Genomic DNA, 25,598 nt, shown 5'->3' with positions numbered 1-25,598 from the left:
GTGCCTTCCTTTCCAGGGATCAAGGCGCGTGAGGACGTCTGTGTAAGGTTTTGGAACGAACGATGCGAGTTCTTGTCTGGCGAGGAAGGAATACACTATTTGTGCTAGAAGATCTTTGCTCTGCAGACGCTAACGTTTTAACTTTCAGACCACTCGAAGATCTCGATCAGGACAAAATGCATTTCACTTCTTTCATTGCGTGATAAGCCAAGCAGTCATGGAAGGACAAGGTCATTTCTTGTGAGTTTTGCCGCCATGTGAAACCGCCAATCACGTATCCGCCCGATATATGAAGGTACCACGACATGTAGTTTAACTTCTCACCTTCGTTTATTCCGCGACATACAGCCTGCGGTTGCATGAGACTACCCGGACCAAACAAGGACCACCACATGTAAACGTTGTCCGCATTCCGAAGGAGACAAGACAGAGATCCATCAAGCCATTGAACCTTCAACAGAGCCAAGGCTGCATACCGTGGCCGATCATCACCTTGAAGTCTTGGACCTACCTGAACCAAAAATGCCCAGCTTTTTGTATAACACCCAAACACCCAAGTGGCCAACCTCTGCTGACCCTCGTCTCAGAACTTTTATCCGTCTTAGCTCGCATCACGTCTTCTTCAGCGCATCCAGCCCCCAACAACAACAAGGACGATATCGATGCTCAAACGGGGAGGAGGTTAAGGGCTGATGCTCGTTGTTGGTGTCTCTCGGTCCCTTGGCGTACCTTGGCTTCTCTCGTGTTGATGTCGGCCATTGGGTGCTAGTGAATGGTCGCGATAGCAACCAAGACTCTGGGGTTTCACGAGCTTGAACATTGGTCGGGCCGCCAAACCACAACGGCGCGCTCCCGTCTTAGCTGTTCATGCGTACCGAAGGCCCCAATCTTATTTTCCCACGAGTTTTCCCCAGACTAAAGTACTACCTACCAGCTGTTGATTTGCGTTTGGGGGGTCAGTCTGGTCGGCCGCCAGGAGTATCATCGAGTTCGTGGCTACAACAAAGGACCAAAGCAGGGGTTGTTGGTCACAAATAGAGATAAGGTTCTGGTTAAGACAGGGATCCGACTTACACGGGACGAAGCCACCAACGGTCGTGATAGGGAGATCGGATAATCAGGAGAAAACCACCACTGTGCAAGCTTGTACGCAGCCTATTTCTTCCACCATCGCAACACAAATGTCTTTGGTATCACAAAAAGCTGAAAAATGCGGAGAAAGATGAGAAGGTCTGCACCTTTCATGTTGCAATGCCGCCAAGAACTGAGCTCATTAATCGGCGCCCTCATATAGGGTTGCAGTCATGACAGAGTTAGGAAGGTGGTAAAGACCTCCTCCCACCCGGCCGGCATTCTCTCCCCAACGGGTCAACCCGACCAAATGCGTCCCCCCAAATGCACATGTCAATGTCTTCCAACCCTGAGTACATGAGCAGCTGCCATCACGCAGTTAACCCTAGGTAGGTATCTCATCAACCCGAAAGGATTCATTGCCAAGACAGACGTGACGACGCCTTCACTTTTGACCTGCCATGTTGATCCATCATCGTAGCGATATCCCTTTTTGTGCTGGTTATCAAGAGGTGCGAGCAAATCGCACCCCTTTCCAGAGCGTCGGGAGCTGATATACTGTACGGACAGGAATAGCACACACACAAAGCACATGACATCCAACCAGCATGGGGATGCAAAGCGCTTTTGTGTCGACCTTATTATTTGAACCCCAAATGCAAGTCGCTACTACCAACCGAGAGATCAGCATGCATTCGATAGATAGCATCAGAATTGGGCTGGAACGTTTAAGTTACCACCTCTTCAACAAAAGACTTCATCGGGCAAAATTGATAACCACTGGTTTGGAGACCCCCGATGCAAAGCGCATTGCGCTTGCTCGCAAGAATCGCTTCTGACTGACTGACTGCTTCTTCATTCACCCTTTGGCACAGGACCAACATCCAGCTCTCTCTATTGGCGTGAAATCTCCCAAGTCCAGGAACAATCTGGCCCAATTGCTCCCCACTGCAAGCGTCTTGATGTATTTATTCTGATAACTATGATGCCTGTGCGTTGTAAGCTTAAGGTATATGCAAAAAACTAACATACCTAGAGGTACCTATCTTCCTGTCTTCTCGGTTCCCATCAACCCGAAGTCCCAAAATCATCAAGCCAACTGATCTCACATTAAACAGGCACCAACAACTTAGAGGTAACCATGACATGGAAGAGCTCCTCAAATATCCGGTCTGGTGGGCCCGCGGCATCCGCATGGTCACTTGGGACCGTTGGACCTAGCAAGCTTTTGGTCGTGAGGTGCAAGCTCACGTCTTGAGAAAAGTACTAGAGTCTAGAAGGTCACGGTCTTGTCATGATGCAGACCGACAACTTCAGCTTGTTTTGCGAGAAATAGGTACGCTAGGTACTCAGTTTGGGTTCGCTACCTCTAGGATCCCCAGATCCGCTACCGTTGATTGAAGAACAAATACGACGAGGTCAAGTCTCTGTGGGTAGAGGTAGATTACAATATCCGCCGTGCGACTATTCCAGCTCATCTTCCCAGCGGCGGATTCAACCGCCTGCCCGGCATCTCCTGGAAGCTATGTCGCTGTTTAGACCGTTTACCTCGCCACAGGAAAGGATGTTCACGGCCGGGTCTGGTGACCAAGCCGACTTGGCGACTCTGGCCGTCATGGAGTTGTAATTTATGGTGAAGGTCAGGAATTGGATCCGTGGTCTCGACTTCTTCGACTGGAACATAAGAAGACCCACTAGATCCCCAACTCAGGAGAAGCCTGAAACGGAGCGCCGCTGGACTCCCAGCCACAAGCTGTTTAACGGCGGGTTCAAGTTGTTCGACATGGAGGGCACGGGTGAGTACCCCAACGGGACGAACTTTTGGAGAAGTAGGAATGGCAGGCTCGCGTTGGGGATCAGCAAAATTCCCATTGGAGTAACGAATCAATAAGAGTAGACATGTAAAGATACGTAAGGCCTGTGAAACCCCCTTTTTTTTTCTCTTTTTTTTTTTTTTTGGTAGCGAAAGACTAATGAGATGGACAAAGTACACATGTATGTGTAGATGGGAGTAGGTAGTCAGTGAGAGGCTGGCAGTTGTATTCCTTATGTCAATTCTTAAGGATTGGACGTGCAGGTTCTGGTGTGAGCAGCTAATGAAGGTCGGTTGCCCTGTACTAGAGATGGATGGAGGGTCGGGAAAGAGTTGGAAACGTGACTTTTGTCAGTGTTGCGGGTAACGATACGGTCTTGTGGATTGTGAATTTGCTATTTAGTTGCTCTGGAGGAAGAGTAGGAGATGAGGATGCTCGCCGTCAAGCAACCGAAACCTCTGTCTAAGCCAAGCAACACCTAACCAACCAACCAGCCAGCCACAGCTTCTCCATCCAAAAGCAGAAAGACACTACCTACGAAAGCAGGCCCTTGGTCAACCTCCTCCTCCAAACCCCCAAAGCAGGGACATGAATTGGGGTTTGTCGTTATGTCAGGGTCACGTTTCCTCAGTTGTAGGTATTCAAGGGACATAGCACTGATGACTGGGGGGGTACGACATCTCGTGGTGACAGACTGGGGACTGATGAACACTTCTGGTGCGAGTCTGGACCCACAAACCTTCCGGCTTTTCTCTATATAATGGTGAGCGTCTCAATGGGGAAAGATTCGTTCCAGGCTTCTTCACCCAGACAGAGGTCTTCGTAAAATTCACCGTCCCCATTCGTGTGAGGCCTCGGTGATTTTGCCTTGTTGCGAAACTTTTCGGTGATCTCGAGCCGCCCATATCGGGAGTAGAGGCTGCCGGAAATCTGCTTGAGCACGAGACACCGACATTTTGCGTAAGATCCTTTGCCAGAGATGCCCAGGATAAAGATAACTAGCGGGGTTGGTGGATTGCCTTTAGTGAACTCAGGCTCCTGAGCGTCCGGAAAGTATTCCAAATCGTGAAGACTCTCCCAGCTGCAACTTCCTTCGGGCGCACCTGCAGCGGGCCACTCAACATCGAAAGATATACGGGGATTCAAGGGATCCTTCCGGGGTATCAGTTTGCCGTTGACAGTTCTCCCACGTATCTGGAGGTATCCTGATGATACCGCCCCAAATCTGGTAGCGTCATCAACGAGTTCTGCTCCATAATCCAAAATCCTGATGACGTGATCCCACCTCCATCACTCATACTCCATGCCATAAGGATGGGTCCTGATCCTGTTGGTAATGGACGTCCAGGACTATGACGGGCCACAATATACAGCTGGGCGCGGTGCCAGGTCTGTGTTGAATGGCTCCAGAGTTGTTGTCCACAGTAGCGATGCATATATGTCGGAACGCCAGAACCTAGCAACGTACTCATCCTTCAAATAATCGAAGATCTCAGCCACACCAGAAAGGCCGTTAAGCCGATCCCTGGGATCGGTCAGTTCTCGACCAGTGTAGTCCCCTAATAAATTCTCCCACAAGAAGAGGACGGGGTAACAAGGTATTTGTAATATGGTGGGCTCTGAGAGTAGCATAGGGCGACGAAAACGGTATAATAAGTAAGTCTTGTCCTCCGTTCAACAGGTTTAAGCCCTATCCTCAATGTCGCGAAGTCTCTGAAGTGCATAAAAGTTGTTGTAAATTCTTGTGTCCCCATTGTCGCTGTAGCTAATGGACCTGGTGCAATCTCTATTTGTTTGCAAGCAGTCGAACGTTGTGCGCATCGTTCCGTAATCAATGATATGATGGGACAGTAGCATTTCTTGGAATGACCAAGCACGCCGGCTTAAAGGCTCCTCGGGGACATCCGGTATTGTGGTAAGTATGATACTACCCGGTTCGCCCTGACGGATGCAGTAGGACAGGCGGAAATTCCATTTTGAAGGATGACTTGATCGTGCGTCTTCGTGGCATTCTCGTCCATGTCGGTAGTGTAGGAAGCCCTCGTTTGCCGAGTCTGACCTTGAAGCGATGATAGTAATCGCGGCCTGGCGATATATGTTGGACATTGTCCCAACTTGTTCCGCTTTATCTGCCTCGTCGTCCTGTATAATACACAATGCATCCACCCATAAATGCCCAATTCCAAGGGCATCGGTCGTAATTACGGCATCGGCAATGGTCTTGGGGAGTATTTCCACATCGAACCAAAGATTCTGACCCTGACAATCCTTCAATCTTGCTTGGGTCAATCTCGGCTCATGTGTTCCACTCCACTTGTACGAGAGAGTAGCGTATCGTACTGGCATAGATGATGAAATCACAGTGACACATAACGATCCTGCAGGCGTACGAGATATTGCGAGAAGTCGCTTCGGTATATAACTGGGAAGCTGTTGAGAGACAGCATGGTCGCACCGACAGCTTTCCAGCCAAGCACGTGCATGCTCCTGGGTATGCTCGAACGGGAAATGGTTCATGGGACGATTAGAAAAGTCCGTCGCCGCTAAACTTCCTATGCATGATTTTCAGGTTAGGTCATTGACGTTACATGGCCATAGATAAAAAGGAATCATACCTTCCTCAGCCACGACGTACATGAGTCCTATTCGGTTTATCTTCCATCTGAGCTCGGATGCCAGCTCTGATAGAGAGCTTTGTAAAGGCAACGGGATCGAGCAGAAGCTGATAAATAAGCGTTTATCCTGCATGAAACCAGGATGCTCGCGGAAATGCGCCACCAGTACACGGTGACCCTCTCGACCATCTTGTTTCTGCAGCCCCACGCGAAGCTTGTGTGCGAGCCAACAGTTCTCAGCGGCATTGGACCACAGACGATCGAGACCAACATCGAAGAACTGATACTCGGATAATATCGAACGCAGGCTGGGAATAGACTCTCTATTCACAGTCTCATGCGTTCAAAACGAGACTCAGACATCTGCTCGTCGTCCACTTCGGTCGAGTCAAGGGCAAGGTGCTCCTGGCAGAAGGCGCAGGTGTGGGCTTCATCCACCTCCGGGCATGGCCGCCCCATTTTGTGTTACAGGAGACTCCTGGATGACGGGCGGCGGCGGTGGCGGATGGAGATATCATCTTGGGTTGAGGGAGCAGACAGAGAAGCTGAAAGTGAAAAAGTGTTCGCGAATGAGGTCGAATCGGGATTGGAGAGCAACCTGAAGGAGGGGTAAACGCGTTGGCGCGTACCTTTCTGCATAATAGTGTCATTGCAGCTGTCAAAAACCGCCAATTGGAAGCCGCAATTGATCCTTCCTTGTATCCCCTAGATATGCGAATGTCCATGATGACATGCTGAATGTGAGGCTCCTTTCGTTCAGTGAACCGCAATCTCAACCCAAGCATCCTCCTTCCCTTCCACAACTTCGCCCATCATCACGCCATACACGCAACAGTCGCCCACCCACGTAACCGCACGTCGCTTTGTCCCTCCTTCCTGATCTTCAGACTGCAAAGGTTTAAGCACAACAGGGAGCCTGCACAGTTCGAGAATCCAGACTTCATCGCCAGGCTCAGACGTCACAGGTCCGAATCCAACCTTGCCTCCTTCTGTCACAAACAAAAGATGGTGTTGGAGATACGTGGACGCCCACTCGTCCTCGCCAAAGGGACAATGACCAGGCATTGCTGGATCAAGCTGGCCCCTTACCACGCCGAGGTATTCCTGCATCCAGCCACCACTCTGCCACCTCCTGCGTGATTCCTCACTTGCTGACGAGAAATAGTCGTGGCATCGCCCAATGAGCTCCCCATACCGTGCCGCGTTCGCCATCAAAACCTGGTTGCCCTCAAACGCCAGTCTCCCAAGAACTTCTCGCTGCTCCACCACTGCAATTCTGTCAACGAAGAACCCGTCCAGCCCAAGGACTCGTCCAGATTCGTCCAAAAGTCTGGGACCGGCCCCTACCATGACAGGTCCATCAGCGCAATAGTGCGAGTAGAGTGACTTATGGCTGAAATAGTCGGCTGCCGCCACCTGGACCGGTACTTTGCTTTGTTCCGTGTCAAAGTAGAAAAACCCATCCGACCATCTGTCTTGGGACCAGTCTATCACCCACGATGGAAGACCGTCCAGCTTGGCCGCTTCTCCCCTTCGGCCGATTAGAGGTTCGATACTGTTGTATTGTTCGACAAGGGCCCAGGAGACACGACAGAAGAGGGTTTGGGCGTCCAAGGTGTAGTCGCAAGATGGGATGCCAGGGATGAAGATCCCTTTCTCCTCTTCCTCCCCTTCTTCTTCATCCTCCTCTTCTTCCTCATTCTCCTCCCCAGTCTCCTCGTCTCCCTCCTCCTCCTCCCCAGTCTCCTTGTCTCCCTCCTCCTCCTCCTCTTCCTCCTCTTCTTCCTCTTCTTCCTCTTCTTCCTCTTCTTCCTCTTCTTCCTCATCCTCACCAACAGCTCTACCATCCAACCCCATCAACCCGTACACCTTGTCCCTCGGATCTGTGGCTTTTCTTCCACGCCAGCGATACAGCGTGGATACAGGATCTTCACCCGCAGAAGAGATGCCGATACCCCTCATAACAGCAATCAAGTAGTCTAGTGCCTTGAACTTGTGGATTTCTTCTGGCATCAGATCACCAACATGCTCCTCTCGCCTTCCGTCTGTTGGCGCCATGAGTGCCTCTGACGCCATGTCAAGCAAATACCACGAGATCTCACAGGCACCCCAATAGACTGTCGCAGTAGGAGGAAGGGTGGCCTCTTGCACGGTCCACACACGCGACCACCAGGGCGTTCGGAAGAACTTGTAAAACGCTTCGGAAACCCTTAGTCGAAGCTCATGATTCAGTTTTTCCTTCCCGTCAATCCCGTCTTCTTCAACATCCCGGAACCAACCCGGTGGGGGCGGGATAGATGCGTCAACACCACTGAACTTGGCATCCATGGCCTCGCCTGCCGCGGTGATCCAAGCGATGGTGTCAAAAACCACTTGTGCATCTTCCTCCGAGACACCTACATCTCGTGGATATCCCAGCCAGATATTGCACTGAGTACATGAGGCGTAAATGCGCCGCATCAGGTTGACTTGCTGAGACTTTTCAACGTCGTCGGATTGATTGATGCATACCGCGTCAATCCACAGGGTCCTTATCCGGTCGGGAAATCGAAGCCGCCGCAGCGCTCTCAAGAGGCTCGCCGAGACCGCAAAAGAGGTAATGTCGATGATGATTTGAGCCGCCTCTGTTTCCAAGTCACTGCCGGCATCTTGCCACGCATAGGACAGGGTCTCATAGGAAGGTATTTGTTGACCTTCGCCACGCTTCAGACTAATGACGCGGTAGCTGCATGCTATCGGACCAGAGATCTTTTCGGACGGTAAGATGTCGAGAATCCGAATCTCGTCGGCCGAGGATTCCAGCGGCGGACGAAGCGTTACACCCGGGGATGGTTCGTCGGAAGACTCCATGTCCGCCGATTATTCGTCGGAGCTTTTGAGATTTTTTTAGATTTTTTTTTGAAAATTGTTACGCGAACATTGAGCCCGATTTCGAGGTTTTCTTGTCAGCTTCCGGATCCACGATTCGACCGTTCTATTGGCTCTCCAAGTGTCAGGCCAGCCTAGTGTCACTACCTTATTTTCCCGCCAGTTGCCTTTAGGAATACAGTGGTAGTGGAGCAAGTGCTCATCATTGGCATCAAAGTTGGCCGAGTCATTGTTCCTTTTGACATCGTCATTTCCTGCATTGCGTCAGTCGCATTCTTTGGCAACGGATCATAGCAGAAGCTTGGTAAGTGGAAGATATGTGATCGAATATCTGGATATCGAACGCCGGTGCAGTGCGGAGGAGTGGATCCCCACATTCGGAGGTCGGCCGGCATCAGGGTTCCCGTGTGAGGATCGATCGGGCCCGGTGACTCGGCGAATTATCCGCGGACCGGACAAGTTGTTTGCATTTACAATTCCAGACTCCTCCAGATATGGGGAGTTATTCCGGTTTTTAATCTGTAACGGCTTGTCGGGAACAGTTTCCTGGCGTCTTCCCCTCATCTGGTCACTTTTCTTGTCGTTCACGTCGGAGTCAAACTGTCGACGGGATCTTGATCCGACATGGACCACGACTTGGACAACTCACCAAACATGTGACTTCAACGTAAACTTCCACCCCTCACAATCGCGACGATGCTCTTTTCCACAATAGATATTTCCTCCAAACAAACGCCTCTCGAATTCTCGATTCCCCCGCTTCGTGTTGTATCATTGGTGGGTCAATTCTCCTCAGCAACCCCAGCATTGAAGCAAATGCTCGGAAGATCGTACCCCGTTGGTCAATAGCGTGCGTATCTCCAAGCAAGAAACCTCAAGCCTTTCTTCTACCTACCACACCATCACCAGATGTTTCTATTCACGTCCGTTGCTACGCGTCGGTTTTCTTGGCCGAAGTGCATTATCCAAGAATGGGTGTTTCGCCCTATCGGTATTACAACCCCATACTTCGGAGAATTATCCTCGAGGGTAAGGGTGGATGGTGCAGCCTCCGTCCCTTGTCCGGCTACCAGAAAGAGTATAGACGAAACTTAGACGAGCGGGATCGCCAAGTCCATCTACCATCTGAACCTGGTTTACGGGCCTTTTGGTTCGATGCCAGCCGGATCGAGACGTTGAACGATCCGAATGTTTGGTTTGGGTTCGTGTTGCTAGACGCGGGAAGCCGGGTTTGCAAATCGTGGGTGGTAGGTGGGACTTGTTTCTATGCTATGCATCCCGAGACCTTGTTTGGGTCTTTGATCAGGGGAAGAGCCGCATTGTTGAAAGGGTATATAAAGGGACTCCAAAACCCAGATGGAGCATCAAAGAGGCTTGTTTGCGGTGAGACAAGTTGGACACTCAACTTAGACTTGACACTCGACAAAGACCAAGATGAAGACCTTTGCGACTCTTTTGGCTTCCGTTGGCCTGGTGGCCGCTCATGGCTACGTTGATAACGCCACCATTGGTGGACAGTTCTATCAGGTATGAACACTCTTCTTTTCTATGACCGGCAATGACTTACTAACAACCTCACAGTTCTACCAGGTAACACCATCACAATAGACCACCACTTCGTACCTCGAAAACTCACACTCCAAATGTAGCCCTACCAGGACCCTTACATGGGCACCGCTGTAAGTCTTCTTCCCTTCCTCATCCTTTGCACCATTCCTCCCACCGCCGTCTGCCACCTTGCTCCCTTGATCATCACATACTAACCCTTCTCCCACCAACAGCCCGAACGCATCTCTCGCAAAATCCCCGGTAACGGTCCCGTCGAAGACCTAACCTCCCTCGCCATCCAATGCAACGCCGACTCCGCGCCCGCCAAGTTGCACGCCCCCGCCGCCGCCGGCTCGACCGTTACCTTGCGCTGGACCCTCTGGCCCGAGTCGCACATGGGGCCCGTCATCACCTACATGGCCCGCTGCCCGGATAGTGGTTGCCAGAACTGGACTCCTAGTGCCAGCGATAAGGTGTGGTTCAAGGTTAAGGAGGGCGGGAGGACGGGGACGAGTAATGTTTGGGCTGCTGTGAGTTTTCCCCCTTCCCTTTTTTCCTTCTTATTTTTTTCTCGGCCCTCGCTGCGCTTAATTTCTCAATCTTCCCTTGGTTCGGTTCACCAAATTATGATAATTGGTTGAGAGCGATGCTAACAGAGACGTAAAACAAAGACCCCCCTAATGACCGCCCCCGCCAACTACGAGTACACCATCCCCTCCTGCCTCAAGCCTGGCTACTACCTCGTCCGTCACGAGATCATTGCTCTACACGCCGCCTACATGTACCCCGGTGCTCAGTTTTACCCGGGATGCCATCAGTTGCAGGTTACCGGCTCGGGAACCAAGACTCCTTCGACGAACTTGGTCAGCTTTCCGGGCGCGTATAAAAGTACCGATCCGGGCATCACGGTTGATGCTTATAAGGGTGAGTTTGTTTCTGTCCTGTGAGAGGTGGAGGGATGGGAAAGAATGAAATGAGAGAGTGACTAACGTTGGGGAAAATACAGCTGCGACTTATACTATTCCTGGTCCGGCGGTGTTTACTTGCTAGACACTGCCAGAAATGGGCTCCGACAGGGTGCCTTTCTCGCACAGTCTTTAGCTCATCGCCTATCTAGGTGGCCTTCTTACCCATTCCCAGTCTTATTTCAATGGGAATTTCTGACGGTTCAATGAACTGGGTAGGCGGCATTTTCAAGTACATATCTACATCATCCGGCATCAAACACAGAGACTTGTACGGTGCTTGTACATAGGATTACAATTAAAAAACCCAGACGAGTACATACGTACCAGTTGCTGAAACTTTATCAGACACCTTGGTACATCCTTGTTGTAACTAGGTAGAGGTAGTAGTATTCCAGCGGGTAATGTATTCACTCTGTCTATCTTGCGTCTGGCTGTATGAACACCTAGCTGGGAGTAGTAGTCTGATTGTAGTCGTGCCCGAAAGCATGTGATACACCAGGCTCTTGTGGTGCGGGTGGTGGTGCCAGTCTCTTTATGATCTGATGCATTTCCATGATAATGTTGGCTTGTTGCTCAATCGTACTGTATGTAGACTGACAGTCAGCGACGCATTCGGGACTGGACGAATAGGTAAGAAATCCGAGCTTTTTTCACTTTTGCAAACGCACGAGTCTGATGCCCTGGATATGATGGATTCGGGAATCAATGTCGGAAATGATGGATAATACTGTTTGTAACAATTGAAGTCAGACGGCTGATCTGGCTGAGGGATTATTCTAGTTGAAAGGTGGGTACCTCTACTCGGTCTTGAATGCGAGAAAGTAGAACTTACACTCCTCATAGAGTCCGGTAAGTCGTTTCGCTCCCTTATTCCTGGCTCGACTCCATGAGTCCTTCCACCCTGTCCAGCCCCCACTGCAGTATCGATTGAGGACATGCCGAGTTCTAGAATTCACTCAAGGTACCTTAAGCTCGTGTCAGGGCGCTGGATCTTGGGTGGCAGATCCAAATCGGTCCAGGTGCTCTCGATCTTGCTCAGAATAAGCGCGGCCTTGTCGTAACGGCTTTTGGAGATGGGCCAAGATTCTATCCGTTTCTTTGTCAAGGGTTCCACTTGTGTCGGTCTTCGCCTGCCTTACATGTACTTGTGCCTGTGTTCCCTTCTCGTGCGTGTCTGGTCCCAACCGGTTGCAGAATGAATATGCCGGATACATGTAATCAATGTCGTCTTGGGTACATGTACCTGCCGATGGTGCCCCCTCCGCCGCTCGGTAACTCTTCACTCCTACGAAGTCCCCCATCAAGACAAGGCGGATGTAAGGCTCTCTTTGTTAAGGAGCCGCAAAACTCCTCCCACATTTTCTTCCTAGTTGATCTCCGGTGCTTTCTAAAGTCCAGAAGAACCAGAACCCATACGCTCATAGCCGCAATGGCGTAGGTCAAGATGCCCAATGTGTTGGCGACTGTTAAAAGGATACCTACACTACTGTCGGAACAGTCGGACATTGTTCGAGACTGGACGGGGTTGGATCTTTTGTAAGTGGCAGGATAAGCTCGTCCAGCGAACTACGTGATATCAGTGGGGGGAAGCAAGATCGGAAGACCTGGACCGCAAGGAGGAATAGAATTATTGTTCAGAGGTGCTCAAGTGCAATAAGAGCCAGATTAAACGACGCGGCTGATATTCCGCACATACAAGGCATACAGAATTGAACTGGATGTAACTTCGAGGTGTACCAAATCCACCTTTGACGGCCCGCTGGGCGGCTATTTGGTAGATCATGGCCCAGACTCCCTTCAGTATCGACGAGTGACACCCAAACATGATCGCAAAACCACAATTAGCGCTACCTGTGGTCAGCGGCAGCAGAGGCAGCACCATCACTGACCACTGAATCATACATAGTGAGACCAAACTTCATGATACGGCTGAAGAAGCCACCAATGCAGCCTTTCCACACTCAGAAACTAACCAGGAAAGCTGCGAAACCCCGTTTCCGTTGTCACCAAACTATCGAGATGGCGGGTGATGAGGTGGTGTCGAAGTAGAAGAATACTCTACCCTTGGTGACGACGGCGCTGGTGATGCGGATGCTGGTGAGCGTGGTGCTGCGAGAGGCTGAGTGTTGTTCACCACTGCGGTACTACCAAGTGTTCGATTCTCAATCATACTAAACGGTCATGTTGAAGATCAGCAACAGGTAGACGTAGCCATAGTTGGCGACACGGGGATGCGTACCTTTCGAGTTGAAGGATTTTCATACTCTGTATGAGAGAGATATGCGAATCGATTTCAGAAAGGATCTCCGAGGCTGCGAAGCATAAGTGAGAACTGTGTTTCACGTGGTGTACTCCATGGAACATTGACACGGAGTGCTTGAAGGTTGAGTCGACAGATGTGATGTAGATGCCAGGGTACTGCCAGTGCCATGACGTGGAACTCACCTTCTTGATATTGGTCAGAAAGCTTGCTGTTTCCCAATGGCGATGACCACCAAAGATCGAGAATCCAAACATTCAGTACAACATATACAGCCCGTATTATATCCAAGGTTTTCTTCTTCTCCCCGAGTCCGTTCTTTATCACCCCATAAAGACGCACAAAAATGTTGTCGAACCGTAGAATATAGGTGGAGAAGATCTGGGTGATGCTGGTAGGGGGGGCGACAAAAATGACAAAAGGGTTTTTCTGAATCTCCATCTTAAATGCAAGCTCGCTCCATTGGTGTTCCATGGTGTCGACGAGCGACAATGCCGTATCAATGCGTGCAAGAACTCTAGGGAGGGAAAACGCGATTTGAGCGTCTCGTAGTTCGTCATCGCCCACACCGGAAGCCCGCAGTTCCATTATATGGGTGAAGCGCTTCCGGCTCCTCAAGTCAAGCCTGAATTGGTCCCATTTTTTCGCCTTCAGATTTGCTGAGAACTTGGAATCTCGACGTGTCGATAGGTACCATAAGTTCAGGGCGGAGAAAGCAAAAGTGAGCAGGCCGATGACGTTTGCCGTTGTAGACAGTACGCTGTCTTGCGAGTCGCCGGGCATCGCTGAAGGTGTGAACTAGAAAGAGGTAAATGTGTCAATGACGAGGATCAACAGGCGAAGGACGCTGGAGGTATTAATCACACCATGGCGCCTTCCATAAGCCATATGTTGCTTTCATTTGCCCACAGCCTCGCTACCCAAAACAAACCCCTCCCCGCTGTCGGGTCAATGGGCTGATGGGCTGATGGTCCTTATCGATTCCCATATTCACCGACTACGAGACTTCTACCTGAACCCGTAATACGAAGGCCACTAACGCATATCTCTCGCTGTCTATTGGTCGACACCGCACCTTAGCTTGATGATGCATAAGGCTCGGATGCCATCAGCACAACGAGCTTTCAGCTCCGGTCAGAGCGGGAATCCTCAGATTATCCCCTCAGTTCAACTTCTTCTGCGCCTCCTCCTGCGCCAACACCCTCTCCAACACATTCATCTTGAACATCCTATACATGACCAAATCCAACAACCAGTCACCAAAGAAGGTACCAGTCCAAACAAGTCTCGACCACCCTCCCGCCCAGAAATAATCCGCGCGTCCGAACCACGGCCTCAAGATCAAGGGAACCTCGCTCTTGAGCGCATTCTTCACCAGCCTCCGCGCATAATCCTCCGTCTTGACCGTCGCGTTGTTCTGCGAAAACGTCAACCGGCGCTCAAAGAACTCCTTGACGCGCATGTAGATGCTGTTCTCCGGCAGCGTGCGGTGGGTCTTGGACGCGATTTGCGATTGCACGGTTCCCGTCATGGTGGTCATGACGCGCACGCCGAAGGGCTTGAGTTCCAGACGCAGGGTGCGGGAGTAGGAGACTACGGCGCCCTTGCTGGCGCAGTAGACGGAGCCGAAAACGTAGGGGGTGATGGCGGCCAGGGAGGCGATGTTGATGATGAGGCCCTTGGCGGCGATGAGCTGGTCGGCGAAGGCTTGGCACATGGCCATAACGCCGAAGACGTTGGTCTCGAAAGTCTCGCGGACGTCGTCGATGTCGATGTCGGTGGCGGGGTGGGTGTGGGTGCGGCCGCTGGGTTTGGATATTAGTATGGTTGGTGGATGGGCATGGGTGAGCAAAGAAGAAGAAAAGGGGGAAAGTAAACAAATGGGATCCTGGCAGTAAGAAAAGACGGAACGTACGCGTTGTTGACGAGAATGTCAAGCTTGCCGCCGGTGATCTGGGCAACCTCCTCGTGGCAGGTCTTGATGCTCTCCTTGTTGGTGACGTCGAGGGCGAGGGTGCTCATGCCCATATCGGCCATCTCGGCCAGGACGGCCGGGTTACGGGCCGTGGCAATGACATGTACGCCTTCATGAGGAGATTGTTAGTGCTTTGTTTGATTAGAACTAAAAGCGCTGGACGGGATGTTTCGAACCCCCACAACGGGTAGTTACGGATACATACCCTGCTTGTGGAACTCGAGGCAGAGGGCATGACCGATACCGCCTGGCGTGCAGCTATAACGGGAATGATATGTTAGCGATTTGCTATCACAAAAGCGGCGATGGACGATTGGAACATAAGAGGCATGTCGCGGACACTCCTGCAAAGCGAGCCGACAGCGCGATAAACTCACCCAGTAATCAGGACGGTCTTTTGTCCAGGGAGAGGGCCAGTCATTTTTGCGATTGACTGATACGATGAAGATGTTGAATGGTGGTAAGATTCGAGTTTGATGAAATTCAATTACGCATTCGGAATGAGCTGAGCTTTCACCTTTGGTGAATCGCCCCGCTAACAAAGCTGGAGACATGCCGAGGCTTGTGAGACCATACGTTCGAGGGTTAGGGTTGTGCTACACCACTTCCTTCGTGCCATTTACATGATTATATTTCAATGCCGGCCTCTCATTTGAAGACATCGCTTTCAAGACATGTTGAAGTGATGATAGGTAGGCTATAGTATGCGACAACGATTATGGCTACTGGCTAACAGGACACTGCAAGAGGGGAAGGGCCAGTGGCATTCAATGGATGAAGTGTTCCCCGCAAGAATTCATCAATGCTCTTCATTTATCCACAGCAAACCTGCTCATGAATGATCATCGAGGATTCAAGGATCGGCAGAGACTGACGGCTCATAAAGAAATGGAAGTGCGTACTTAAGCACTCGTGCCGCCGGTCATCACTGATCAAAGCTGCCGGTCCCAGAAGCAGCTACTCTATCACGGTCAACCGTTTACCTGTTACCTGTACTCGTCATGCTGTCCAGAACCACCAAAGACACGGTCTTATTGTCCGTCGTCTGCCTCCTTGCATCCATCACCTCTGTGTTCGCTGAGTGTACCAGGGAGGGCTTGCTAGCAGCAACCAACAGCTATGTAGCCTCGTTCTCCGCCGGCAAATCCGACAACCTCAAACTGGCCTCGAGCAACTTCACCTACCAGAACAACAAGGCAGCCGACATCAGGCGCGGCGTGCTCAGCCAGTCGCACCCCATCGGCCTCAACACATCAACCGCGGACACCGTTGCATGTGCCAGCTACACCATGATCATCTCATTCTCCAGCGGCTCCAACTCCAAGCCGTACGTCACGGCAACACAGATCCGTCATTCAGTCGACGGCGACACCTCCATCATCGCATCCATCGACATCATTGCTGCCACCACCGGCTCCCTCTTCTTCAATGCTCAAAAAACACTCGGGTACATCCAGAAGGAGAACTGGGGCGTGATCGATACGGTGGCGAACCGGCCCAGTCGAGAGCTGCTGAAGAAGGTCGGCGATGCCTATCTCGACATGTGGACGGACGCGAAGGCGGCTGATAGTATCCCTTGGGGTACCGACTGTGAGCGTGTTGAAGGGTCGCAGTATACCAGACCGTGCGGTGGTCAGCTACCGAGAGGAGGCAGTTCGAAGCGCAACGGGAATCGGCGATATGTCATTGATGAAGTGATGGGGTCCGTTGATGTGCTGTGTTCGTTTGATGCGCTGGGGAATATGCCGGATAGTCATGAGATCCGGGTTGAGGACGGTAAGGTCAAGTACGTCCATACGATTTACGGTAACTTGAAGGCGTCGTGTACGGGTAATAAGACGGATACCAGTTGTAGTAGCTCCATGTTGAAAGAATGAATGTTGAAGCGATGAAGTTGAGTGTTCTGTCATCTGTGTCAAAAGTGACAGGGGCTGCCAGTGATGTTGCAGGTGAAAATCCCCACATTTGGCGTTTGTCAAGGGCCCTGGGCACGGACCCGCATTTCCACACTGGCCGCTGGACCCGGTCGATCCACAATTTGCATTGAACCAATGCGCCGCCAGGAACCGTCTGAAAGTGCTCAAAGTGGGCTGGCCACGGTGGGGTGCTGTTGCGTCTGGGTTGCCTGCCGGCCGGGAAAAATTCCTCGTCCTAATTCAACAGTCTCCCAGGAACACGGAAAAATTTCAATTGTCTGCGCCGACGAAACGATCGATTGTCAACATCTCTACTCCGAACCCGACGGTCCTACAGTTCACTGACGCGCGAGGAGACGCAAGACGCACCCTTGCCGAATTTCCATTTCAACAACCAACAAAACACAACCAATAAATCATGTCTTTCAGAGGTCGTGGAGGTGGTGGTGACCGTGGTGGCCGTGGCGGCTTCAGAGGTACGACTTATATTCTATTATCAGCCCGTTATCGTCCACCTTGATGTCGTTGTCTTGTGGTCGCAATTTGAAGTCAACCATTGGCTCAGCTCAAGGCGACTTGAGGACAACACAACACACATACACTCACAATGTACAATAATAACTAACATATCCTTTCCTACAAACAGGCGGCCGTGGCGGTTTCGGCCAGCGCGACGATGGTCCCCCCGCCCAGGTTCTGGAGCTCGGCACCTTCGAGCACGCCGTCGAGGGCGAGATGTTCTACAAGTCCACCAACCCCAAGATCCCCCACTTCAACGCTCAGGTCTTCCTTGAGAACAAGACTCCCATCGGCAAGATCGATGAGGTCCTCGGTCCCCTCAACCAGGTACGCATTACTTCTTCCCACGACACTTCGAACCACAGCACATGAAGCTAACACTCCTCCTTCGTTCAGGTCTACTTCACCGTCAAGCCCCAAACCGGTATCGTCGCTACTTCCTTCAAGCCCGGCGACAAGGTCTTCGTCGGCTCCGAGAAGCTCCTCCCTCTCGAGCGTTTCCTCCCCAAGCCCAAGGTTCTCGGCGCCCCCAAGGTGAAGAAGGCTGGCCGTGGTGGTGCTGGTGGTGGCCGTGGCGGTCCCCGTGGTGGTGCCCGCGGTGGTGGCCGTGGCGGCTTCTCTTCTCGCGGCGGCGGTGGCTTCTCTCGCGGCGGTGGTGGTGGTGGTTTCTCCCGCGGCGGCGGTGGTGGTTTCAGCAGAGGCGGCGGTCGCGGTGGCAGCGGCGGCTTCTCGAGGGGTGGTGGTGGCGGTGGCTTCTCCCGCGGTGGTGGCGGCGGTTTCTCCCGTGGTGGAGGCCGTGGCCGTGGTGGCTACTAAGCGGTTGCGACTGGTTGACGACGACGACGACGACGACGACGAACAAGGCGCTTACAAGTGCTGCTGCTGCTGTTGCTGCTGGCGCTGCTTGGAAAGGAAGAAAGAGGGAGTGGAAGAAAGACTTGTTGCTTTACCAGGGTCTTGGGTTTTGTTAAACATGGTCCTCAAAATATGGCTATGGCTTGTGGCGTTTATGGAAGGGACAAATTCTTTCTGCCGCATCAGGAGGGTTCGGCAAGTTGTGTTTTTATCTCTGTAGGCATCTCTCGGTTTTCTCTGTCTGCTAATTTCGGTTTCTTTGGATTACAACACATCAAACTGAGCGCATCTGGATCTGGCATTGGCAAGCCTTTACGTTGACGGTGGATGAATTGGGGGATCAAAATGTCCTTGGCACCGACATCGAGTCATGTTTGGACAGACAGCTACGTGGCTGGTAGTTGTTAACGATTATGGACAGCACCCAGTTGCGGACGTCACCATCGACCTCGAATGCGATTCTCGAAAACACGACATGTTTCCGGACCCCATATCGAACTGGAGCTGCCTAGCTGAGAGCAGAAGAGAACTCACGTCAACTTCACCGACCATCCAGCAACCAAAACATCAACGACATCTCGAGACCCAGCCCGCCAGATATTCTGCATTGAACCTCCAATACTATCGATTCTGCAACATATGCCTTCGAATCAAAGGCTTTCCACATCCCGAAATCCGCCTCCTGTTCACACCCACACTATCCGGAGTCTTCCCAGTCATCCCTCTTCCAAAACATGACTGCTACAACACTCCTGCTAGGAGGTCTGAAACCTCAATCGACCATATTAGTCTTCCTTGTTGCCGACTATACGCACAACAGGTCCCAATCTCTCGCCATATATCCAGAATCTAGACATCCAACACCGCATGCTCGTCCGCTGTTTTTATCCTGCCGGCGCCTTGTCATTGGCTTGAGAGTGAACTGGTGTCATGGTGGCTTGTGGCTCCAAATGGCTTGTGCAAGCCGCCTTTGTGTGGGCTGATGTCGACCCGTGGTGGGCTGTTCCCACGAATGTCTCTACAGCGTGTTTACATAGACCGAAAGCGTTTTCACCTCCCATTCAATGGCACCCAAAATTCTGCAACTCTTCATGGCATCTTCCTTTCATTTCGTAATCTCGTTTACATTGCATGAAATACATCCCACAAAAAAAACTTGCAAAATGGCTAACGGCTCAGAAGGCAGCAAACTCTCAACCGCCGCCAACATCATTGGCCTCCTCACTTTCGCTCTCTCGGCTCTTAACCTGGTGATAGTACGAGTCCTACAAAATGAACGAAGAGTGATTCAGCAACTCCACAAAAGGGAGTGGATAAACTCCTGTAAGGCGTTTGGAGCAGAAAGCACGCTACATCCAGCTTTTTGACCTGGATTTCGCGGGCTTCAAAGGCAACAGCAATTGCCTCATTCACGCGCCAGCAAATACCAGGATTCCGGAAGAAAAGTCAAAGTTGGACGACAGCCAGCCAGAAGAAGGGTTACAGGAGATCCTCAAGGATGTTCAGGCCTGCTACGAGCAGGCAAAAGTCATCATCTCCGAAACGGAAACCACTCTGCACCTTCTCTCCGAGCAAATCAGTGTTGCGGGCTATGCAAGAGCTACGGTACGATCGATACTACGATTGGATCTTGCGGGTTCCTGTAAAGTGTCGGTGGCGGTGTGGAGACAACTTAAGAACTGGAGAGAATCGCGCGAGAGCATGGGTAAACTTGAGGACAACTACCAGGAGTGTAAGTGCACATGGATTGCCTTTTTCTTCATTCTTAATCATAAAATTTGAACACATGCACATGACTAATAGTAGGTGTGAATATATGGCTCGCTCAACAGTGTCTTCCATTGTAGGTCAGGTGGACTGTCTCATCATGGTCATACAAGGGACTAAACTGTTGCCAATACAAAGGTGATTACTACCTCAAACCACAGACTTGATCAAAGTAGACTTCAGCTACTAACATTGACCTGCTAGCACCATCGACCGTCAAGCAAACACCATCACCGAAATCGCCAACACCGTTAAGACACGCGTACCCACCGAGCTTACACCGGCTGAACCTACACCAAGCACATCAGCATCTTAAATTACATCATTTTCTCCCATCATTCATTCCACCCACCCAACTATGCCATCCACTGTCACCACTGACCGGGAGTCAAAACCCTTCTCATCGCCTCAAGAAATGTTCGCCACTTGCTTCTTTTTCACGCGCAGTTACCGGCCCGGCCCGTTTGAGAACTATTATTTGCATCACACCCGGTGGTTGCTGTTCATCCTTTTTGATCTCCTTTTTCTTCATCTTCCGTTTCTCCAGCATGGGTGGCTCTCGAGGCTGACTCCTCGCCTCGCCCATCAGGGCCGCAAACCGTTCCCTCTCTTCTTCTTCTGGTGAAACGTCCTCATCCACATCCTCATTCTCATCATCTCCTGTCTGGCCCATTGACACACCCGAGTCCACGTCAGAGTCCAGATCAACGTCGCGGTGCCTGTCCTCGCCACCTTCCAGCTCTACCGGCGACTTGATATCCCCCCTGATCCCCTTCGCATCCTCAACCACCGGCCCCCTGCGTCCGAAAAACCTCCTGGCGGGGTGCGGCTTATCATCCCAGTTCCCACCTGGGTTTCCTAACCAGAGACCCGTCTTCTTCCGGAAGTGGTTGGGCTTATTGGGGTTATAGATCTTGAACTTGATAGTCTTGGTGTCATCAACCAAACCCTCCGGGTGTTTATCTCGAGCAATGACTTGGCAGATGAGGCCGCCTGTCCCGATGACCATTTCGTGCGGCGATGATGGTGATTCTTCGGAAGTGGTGTTGGAGTTGGATGCTGCGAAGGAAACGGATTGCTGCTGCTCGTCGTCTTCTGAGCCATTTAGTGTTGCGGACTCTGAAGCTTTATCTGCTTCACTGTCTGGCGCGGGGCGGCGTGAAGTGATTTGGATCTCGACTTCTTTGACGTGGTTGTTCTTGTGGAGTTGATGTCGAAGGGAGAGTCTGGCAAGTTTCAGATGTTAGAAGATGATTTGGGTTTTGTAAAGGTAAGGTAGGTATCATGCTGTCAGGACGCGCAAAAAGATCCCGAATGCTAACAGACGACAGGGTCATAGTAAAAGGCAATGAAAACGGCACATACCTCTCTCTCCTCCGACCAAACACCCGAAACTGCCTCGCGGTATCCTTCCCGACTTGTGTTCCCCAAATCCACTGCTGCTCGGAGACGACAAAGTAATCTTGTAATGGTGGTATTTTCTTCCCGTCTTTGCCGTCCTTGCCGTTCAAGGTGTGCTGGTGCTGGTGCTGGATGATATTCACCCCGCCCACTTTCACCAGCACCTTGAAGGCTGATTTTGAAGAGTCACCGGACATACGGATTGCAAAGGCTTTGTCATCTGCTAGGTAAACACCATACCGTTAGCTGGTTGGCTCTATGGATTCGCCGCCATTGAGGGTGTAAATGCTGACCTTTAATAGCAAGCGCCCGGCTATCCTTCAATTTTGGGGAGTCATAGACTCTGAAAGGAAAGACTGGCCGTAAAGAGGCACCTTGACCTTTATACGGGTCATGGACTCGTTGGTGACTCAGTATTCCATTGTCTTCCGCTCGGGGAACTTCACAGAAGGTGATGCTGAAACTGTTGTTTCCGTCAGAGACGGTGACCGACTTGTCGTCTGGGCCTTGTTTTAGTTCGATCATTGTGTCGAGTGGTCTTGTTGATCTTGGTAAAGTGAGATATGATAGGGAATATGATCTGAGGTATAATCGAGGTATGATTTGACAATTGAGGTGGAAAACTTCGGGTGTTACTGACTAGTGCTCATCCATGATCTGCGAGGCGCCATGGGGATAATGAGCACAACATTAATAGGCAACTTTCAAGAGGGAAAGAGAGGGGCTGCCCACCTGCTCAGGGTAACACCGCGGAGTTGGCTCTTTGCATGAGGAGGCTGAACACACCCAATTGTCGATCTTGAGGCTGATATGCATGGAATTAATGTCGTACAGAACATCCCTTTGACAGTCGTTCCACCGGCCAAGGTGGGAAGCCACCACCAACCCACCACCAATAACGAGAGGGTAAAAAGAAATTCAAATGCAGTCATCTTGTGGCTTCTTGGCTGGTCGAGGGGATTCGTTCGGCGTCGGAGTCCTCCTCCGACGAGTCTGCGGGGAGTCTGTCAAGTCTGTTCCTGTTGGTCCATCGGCCAACCCGGGGAAGGAGCATGAGAGCCTGCTTTCCAAGTTGTAGGTCAACCCTTTGTTATCTGCGCCCTTTCTTGGCCTGCAATCATTCAACACACCAAACCCATCATTTCCGCGGCTATCTCGCAGTTGTTGCGGATCTCGGCACTTAACTTGCGTAGAGGTAGAGAAGGCTATGTCATGAAGCTTCATCTCCTCGGTGCTGCCGATATCACTGCAACGCCCTTGAGGCAGCAACGGAAATTACCAACTGTCTGATTCTGATATCCTACACCAATGACATTTTCTTTCCCGTCAGTCACTGACTACATGGCTTCCTCGCGAAAGACGTCACGCACCATCTTCGGCATTAGTTTCGAATCCATCTCATTCATGGCATCGAAGTCGCGCGTCTAGAAGCCAGTCACCATGGTTTAACTTTCTAATTTTCGAAAACGTTACTAATATCAAATTGTAATGTCATCGAAGAGTGTGGTGGCATCCACTCGTCTGTTTTCCCTTTCCGCAACACATAGGGTTGATGTGAGCCAGCTCAGATGTCATAACCACAAGAGAACATGGCCATATGTGTCTTGATCGGGATTTAATGTATGTTCAAGCAATGACGAACTTCATTGTCTCATTCAAAATACCGATCTCACTTTCCGGTATCATCAGTCTATTTCAGCTCAGTTCTAGTCTTGAATTGTCGGCCATCAATATCGCTCTTTAACCGTGTAGTGCTTCTAAAGTAAGCACGGAAGGCCACAAGACCTACCTACCGACCCAAAGTCAGGAACCGCCTCATAGCATCAACAAACGTTCGCCATCTCGATCTCCGCTCCGGTACCGTAAAGAGCTCTGGCCCCCCTTGACTACCTTGTTTACGCCTCTTCCTCTTCCTTTTCTTAAATCCCCGTGGCTGAGCTTTAGCCTCTTCATGGAGTCTCTGATAGTCTCTCTTTGTTCCCTCTTCTTCCTGCTCGTCCATGTCCTCGGCGCCCTCCTCTCGCTCTCCTCCCGACCCCGCCTTTGAATTCACCGGCAACTTCGGCGGCTCCCTATCCCTATGGACACTCGGCTCCATCTCCATAGGCGACCTAATATCCTGTCTCAACCTGTCCGGGTCTGTCACAACCGGTGCAAGTCCTTGAAAGATTCCGGCAGGCGGGTTCGGCACCTCTCGGTAGTTTCCACCTGGTTCGGGTCCAGAAATACGTCTCTCCCCTACAGCTTGGTGTTTTGGTTTTACTAGACTCTGCACGTTTTTTGGGAAATGCCGCGGGTTGTCGACGATCTTGAACTTGAGCGTCACGGTGCAGTCGTCGATCCATTCGGGATGTTTGTCTGGGAAGACGATTTGCTCGATCAGACCGCCGGTTCCGACAACCATTTGGTCCGGGAGAATGTCCTCTTCAGGGTCGGAGTCGATGCTTTCTTGGTAGCTGACGGGCTGTGATGATGCTATCCGATGAGAGCATCCCATCATCACGTGTACTTCTGATGATGTCGATGATGGCGATGGCGATGCATGTACTACTATCGCACCTGGTGATGGTGGCTCGGGTGTTAATACCGCTCCTGGTCGTTCTGGTACCTCTACTGGCTCTAGTAAGCAGGCATTGTTGTCGGATGAATCTACTTCATGTTGAAAATATCCAGGGCCTGGACTCATTCGTCGAATGGAGCTACTAGGACTGTCGTCGTCTGGGGGGACATAGGAATTAATATAAGAAAGTGCCTCGTAGTTTTTCTGTGGTATTCTTGGCTGTAGCATGAGAGCGGGTGATAGGGCGGACGGACCCGCATTGTTCCAACTCATTGAAGACGAACTCGAGGAAGGCGAGCTCACGTAAGATGATCTTTTCGTTGCTTCATACCCCCATCGGTCATGGAGTGAACTACACCTCGTAGTTGGCGGAGGGCGACGGCGGGACGTGATTTCAATCTCTACCTCTTTCTTGATGTTGTCATTTCGAAGTTGATGCCGGAGAGAAAGTCTGCAGAGGGTCAGAGGTCAGCTGAGAACTCGGATCCGGGGTGTGACGGCCAATGGTAGCATACTTCTCTCTTTCACGGCCAAAAACACGGAACTGACGGGCGGTTTTTTTGCCAATTTGCTTTCCCCAAACCCATTTTTGCTCGGAGACGACAAAATAATCCTGGCTCTTCTTCCCCTGGGTTGTATGCTGGAGAACATTCACGCCGCCCACCTTCACTTTCACCTTGAAAGCAGACTCTTTGGAGTCTCCGATCATACGGATTGCAAAGGCTTTGTCATCTGGGAGTTTCTATTCAGCATTTGCACAGGGGTACTTGAAGGAGTGATTCTTGTTAGAGTCAGCAGAGTAAGACGGCTTACCTTTGATGGCAAGGAAATGGCTTCGGCTCCCCTTCTGCACACCTTTGATGCTATTCTCTGTTGGGGCACCATAGATTGTGAAGGGAAAGTAGGAACCTGGGAAGCCTTCCTTTGTTTCGTTCACGTCCACGAGCGGCTTGTGAACGCGCTGGAAGCGACGTTCTGCCTTGTCGCTCGCTCTGGGGACTTCGCAAAAGGAGATTGTGAATGTGTCCGTGCCCGAAGAGACAGTGATCAGCTGGTCATCGCTTCGAGTTAAATCGATCGTCTTGTCGGAAGTCATGTTGGGTTTTGATGAGGTGCGATGCACATGACAAGGTTTTTTTTGTTACATACCATAAAGGATTAGATCAACCGAAGAGTGCTCTGGGACATTCAAGTCCATATAGAGAGAGACCCGTAAGATATGGGCTGCCCATACCTGAGCCTTGTTGGTGGTTACACCACGGAAATGGGTGTTGTATTTCATGGCTGAATCCTCCAATGGCGTGGTATTGAGGCTGAGATGCATGATGGTCATGTCGTACATCGGTCCTAAAAAGAAGAGGCGAGGTAATGGCAAGATTGTCTCAATTGGATGTTTGTTAGGAGGAAAAATCCACAAGAAAAGATTGACCCGCAGTCTGCAGTGAACACTTGACTCCAGGT

The 25,598-nt window shown here is 51.1% G+C and overlaps 9 protein-coding genes across 9 annotated transcripts; 4 read left to right on the top strand and 5 right to left on the bottom strand.

Moving 5' to 3' along the window:
- Window positions 1-6,256: 6,256 nt before the first annotated feature.
- Window positions 6,257-8,350, bottom strand: SMAC4_03062 (uncharacterized protein; the record flags this gene model as incomplete). The annotated part of the gene is made up of 1 exon (XM_003349426.1): window positions 6,257-8,350. One exon carries the CDS (start codon window positions 8,348-8,350, stop codon window positions 6,257-6,259), a length of 2,094 nt encoding a protein of 697 aa, XP_003349474.1.
- Window positions 8,351-9,625: 1,275 nt separating this feature from the next.
- Window positions 9,626-11,248, top strand: SMAC4_03061 (uncharacterized protein). The gene is made up of 6 exons (XM_003349425.2): window positions 9,626-9,895; window positions 9,950-9,958; window positions 10,018-10,047; window positions 10,150-10,446; window positions 10,588-10,840; window positions 10,923-11,248. The coding sequence occupies exons 1-6, from the start codon at window positions 9,803-9,805 to the stop codon at window positions 10,964-10,966; spliced, it is 726 nt and encodes a 241-aa protein (XP_003349473.2). The 5' UTR covers window positions 9,626-9,802; the 3' UTR covers window positions 10,967-11,248.
- A 1,308-nt stretch (window positions 11,249-12,556) lies between these two features.
- Window positions 12,557-14,005, bottom strand: SMAC4_12811 (uncharacterized protein). Its single transcript, XM_024655375.2, has 3 exons — window positions 13,330-14,005; window positions 13,124-13,196; window positions 12,557-13,055 (listed from the first exon to the last, which is right to left on the bottom strand). The coding sequence occupies exons 1-3, from the start codon at window positions 13,925-13,927 to the stop codon at window positions 12,896-12,898; spliced, it is 831 nt and encodes a 276-aa protein (XP_024511271.1). The 5' UTR covers window positions 13,928-14,005; the 3' UTR covers window positions 12,557-12,895.
- Window positions 14,006-14,076: 71 nt separating this feature from the next.
- Window positions 14,077-15,595, bottom strand: SMAC4_03060 (uncharacterized protein). The gene is made up of 4 exons (XM_003349424.2): window positions 15,497-15,595; window positions 15,325-15,377; window positions 15,060-15,228; window positions 14,077-14,949 (listed from the first exon to the last, which is right to left on the bottom strand). The coding sequence occupies exons 1-4, from the start codon at window positions 15,538-15,540 to the stop codon at window positions 14,307-14,309; spliced, it is 909 nt and encodes a 302-aa protein (XP_003349472.1). The 5' UTR covers window positions 15,541-15,595; the 3' UTR covers window positions 14,077-14,306.
- Window positions 15,596-16,120: 525 nt separating this feature from the next.
- On the top strand, window positions 16,121-16,996 carry SMAC4_03059 (uncharacterized protein; the record flags this gene model as incomplete). Its single annotated transcript, XM_003349423.1, has 1 exon — window positions 16,121-16,996. The coding sequence occupies one exon, from the start codon at window positions 16,121-16,123 to the stop codon at window positions 16,994-16,996; it is 876 nt and encodes a 291-aa protein (XP_003349471.1).
- A 271-nt stretch (window positions 16,997-17,267) lies between these two features.
- SMAC4_03058 (uncharacterized protein) lies at window positions 17,268-18,370 on the top strand (the record flags this gene model as incomplete). Its single annotated transcript, XM_066089883.1, has 3 exons — window positions 17,268-17,511; window positions 17,682-17,881; window positions 17,951-18,370. The coding sequence occupies exons 1-3, from the start codon at window positions 17,454-17,456 to the stop codon at window positions 18,368-18,370; spliced, it is 678 nt and encodes a 225-aa protein (XP_065946500.1). The 5' UTR covers window positions 17,268-17,453.
- Window positions 18,371-19,572: 1,202 nt separating this feature from the next.
- On the top strand, window positions 19,573-20,318 carry SMAC4_03057 (uncharacterized protein; the record flags this gene model as incomplete). Its single annotated transcript, XM_066089882.1, has 3 exons — window positions 19,573-19,665; window positions 19,769-20,141; window positions 20,242-20,318. The coding sequence occupies 3 exons, from the start codon at window positions 19,573-19,575 to the stop codon at window positions 20,316-20,318; spliced, it is 543 nt and encodes a 180-aa protein (XP_065946499.1).
- A 6-nt stretch (window positions 20,319-20,324) lies between these two features.
- SMAC4_03056 (uncharacterized protein) lies at window positions 20,325-22,381 on the bottom strand. Its single transcript, XM_024655376.2, has 3 exons — window positions 21,871-22,381; window positions 21,542-21,797; window positions 20,325-21,402 (listed from the first exon to the last, which is right to left on the bottom strand). The coding sequence occupies exons 1-3, from the start codon at window positions 22,100-22,102 to the stop codon at window positions 20,577-20,579; spliced, it is 1,314 nt and encodes a 437-aa protein (XP_024511272.2). The 5' UTR covers window positions 22,103-22,381; the 3' UTR covers window positions 20,325-20,576.
- A 133-nt stretch (window positions 22,382-22,514) lies between these two features.
- SMAC4_12812 (uncharacterized protein) lies at window positions 22,515-25,568 on the bottom strand. Its single transcript, XM_024655377.2, has 3 exons — window positions 24,951-25,568; window positions 24,653-24,869; window positions 22,515-24,588 (listed from the first exon to the last, which is right to left on the bottom strand). Exons 1-3 carry the CDS (start codon window positions 25,231-25,233, stop codon window positions 23,367-23,369), a joined length of 1,722 nt encoding a protein of 573 aa, XP_024511273.2. The 5' UTR covers window positions 25,234-25,568; the 3' UTR covers window positions 22,515-23,366.
- Window positions 25,569-25,598: the final 30 nt, after the last annotated feature.

The sequence above is a fragment of the Sordaria macrospora genome, chromosome 3, assembly GCF_033870435.1.
Source record: "Sordaria macrospora chromosome 3, complete sequence".
NCBI lineage: Eukaryota > Fungi > Ascomycota > Sordariomycetes > Sordariales > Sordariaceae > Sordaria > Sordaria macrospora.
The sequence above is the reverse complement of the archived record's forward strand: the minus strand, read 5'-3'. Positions and strand labels throughout refer to the sequence as shown.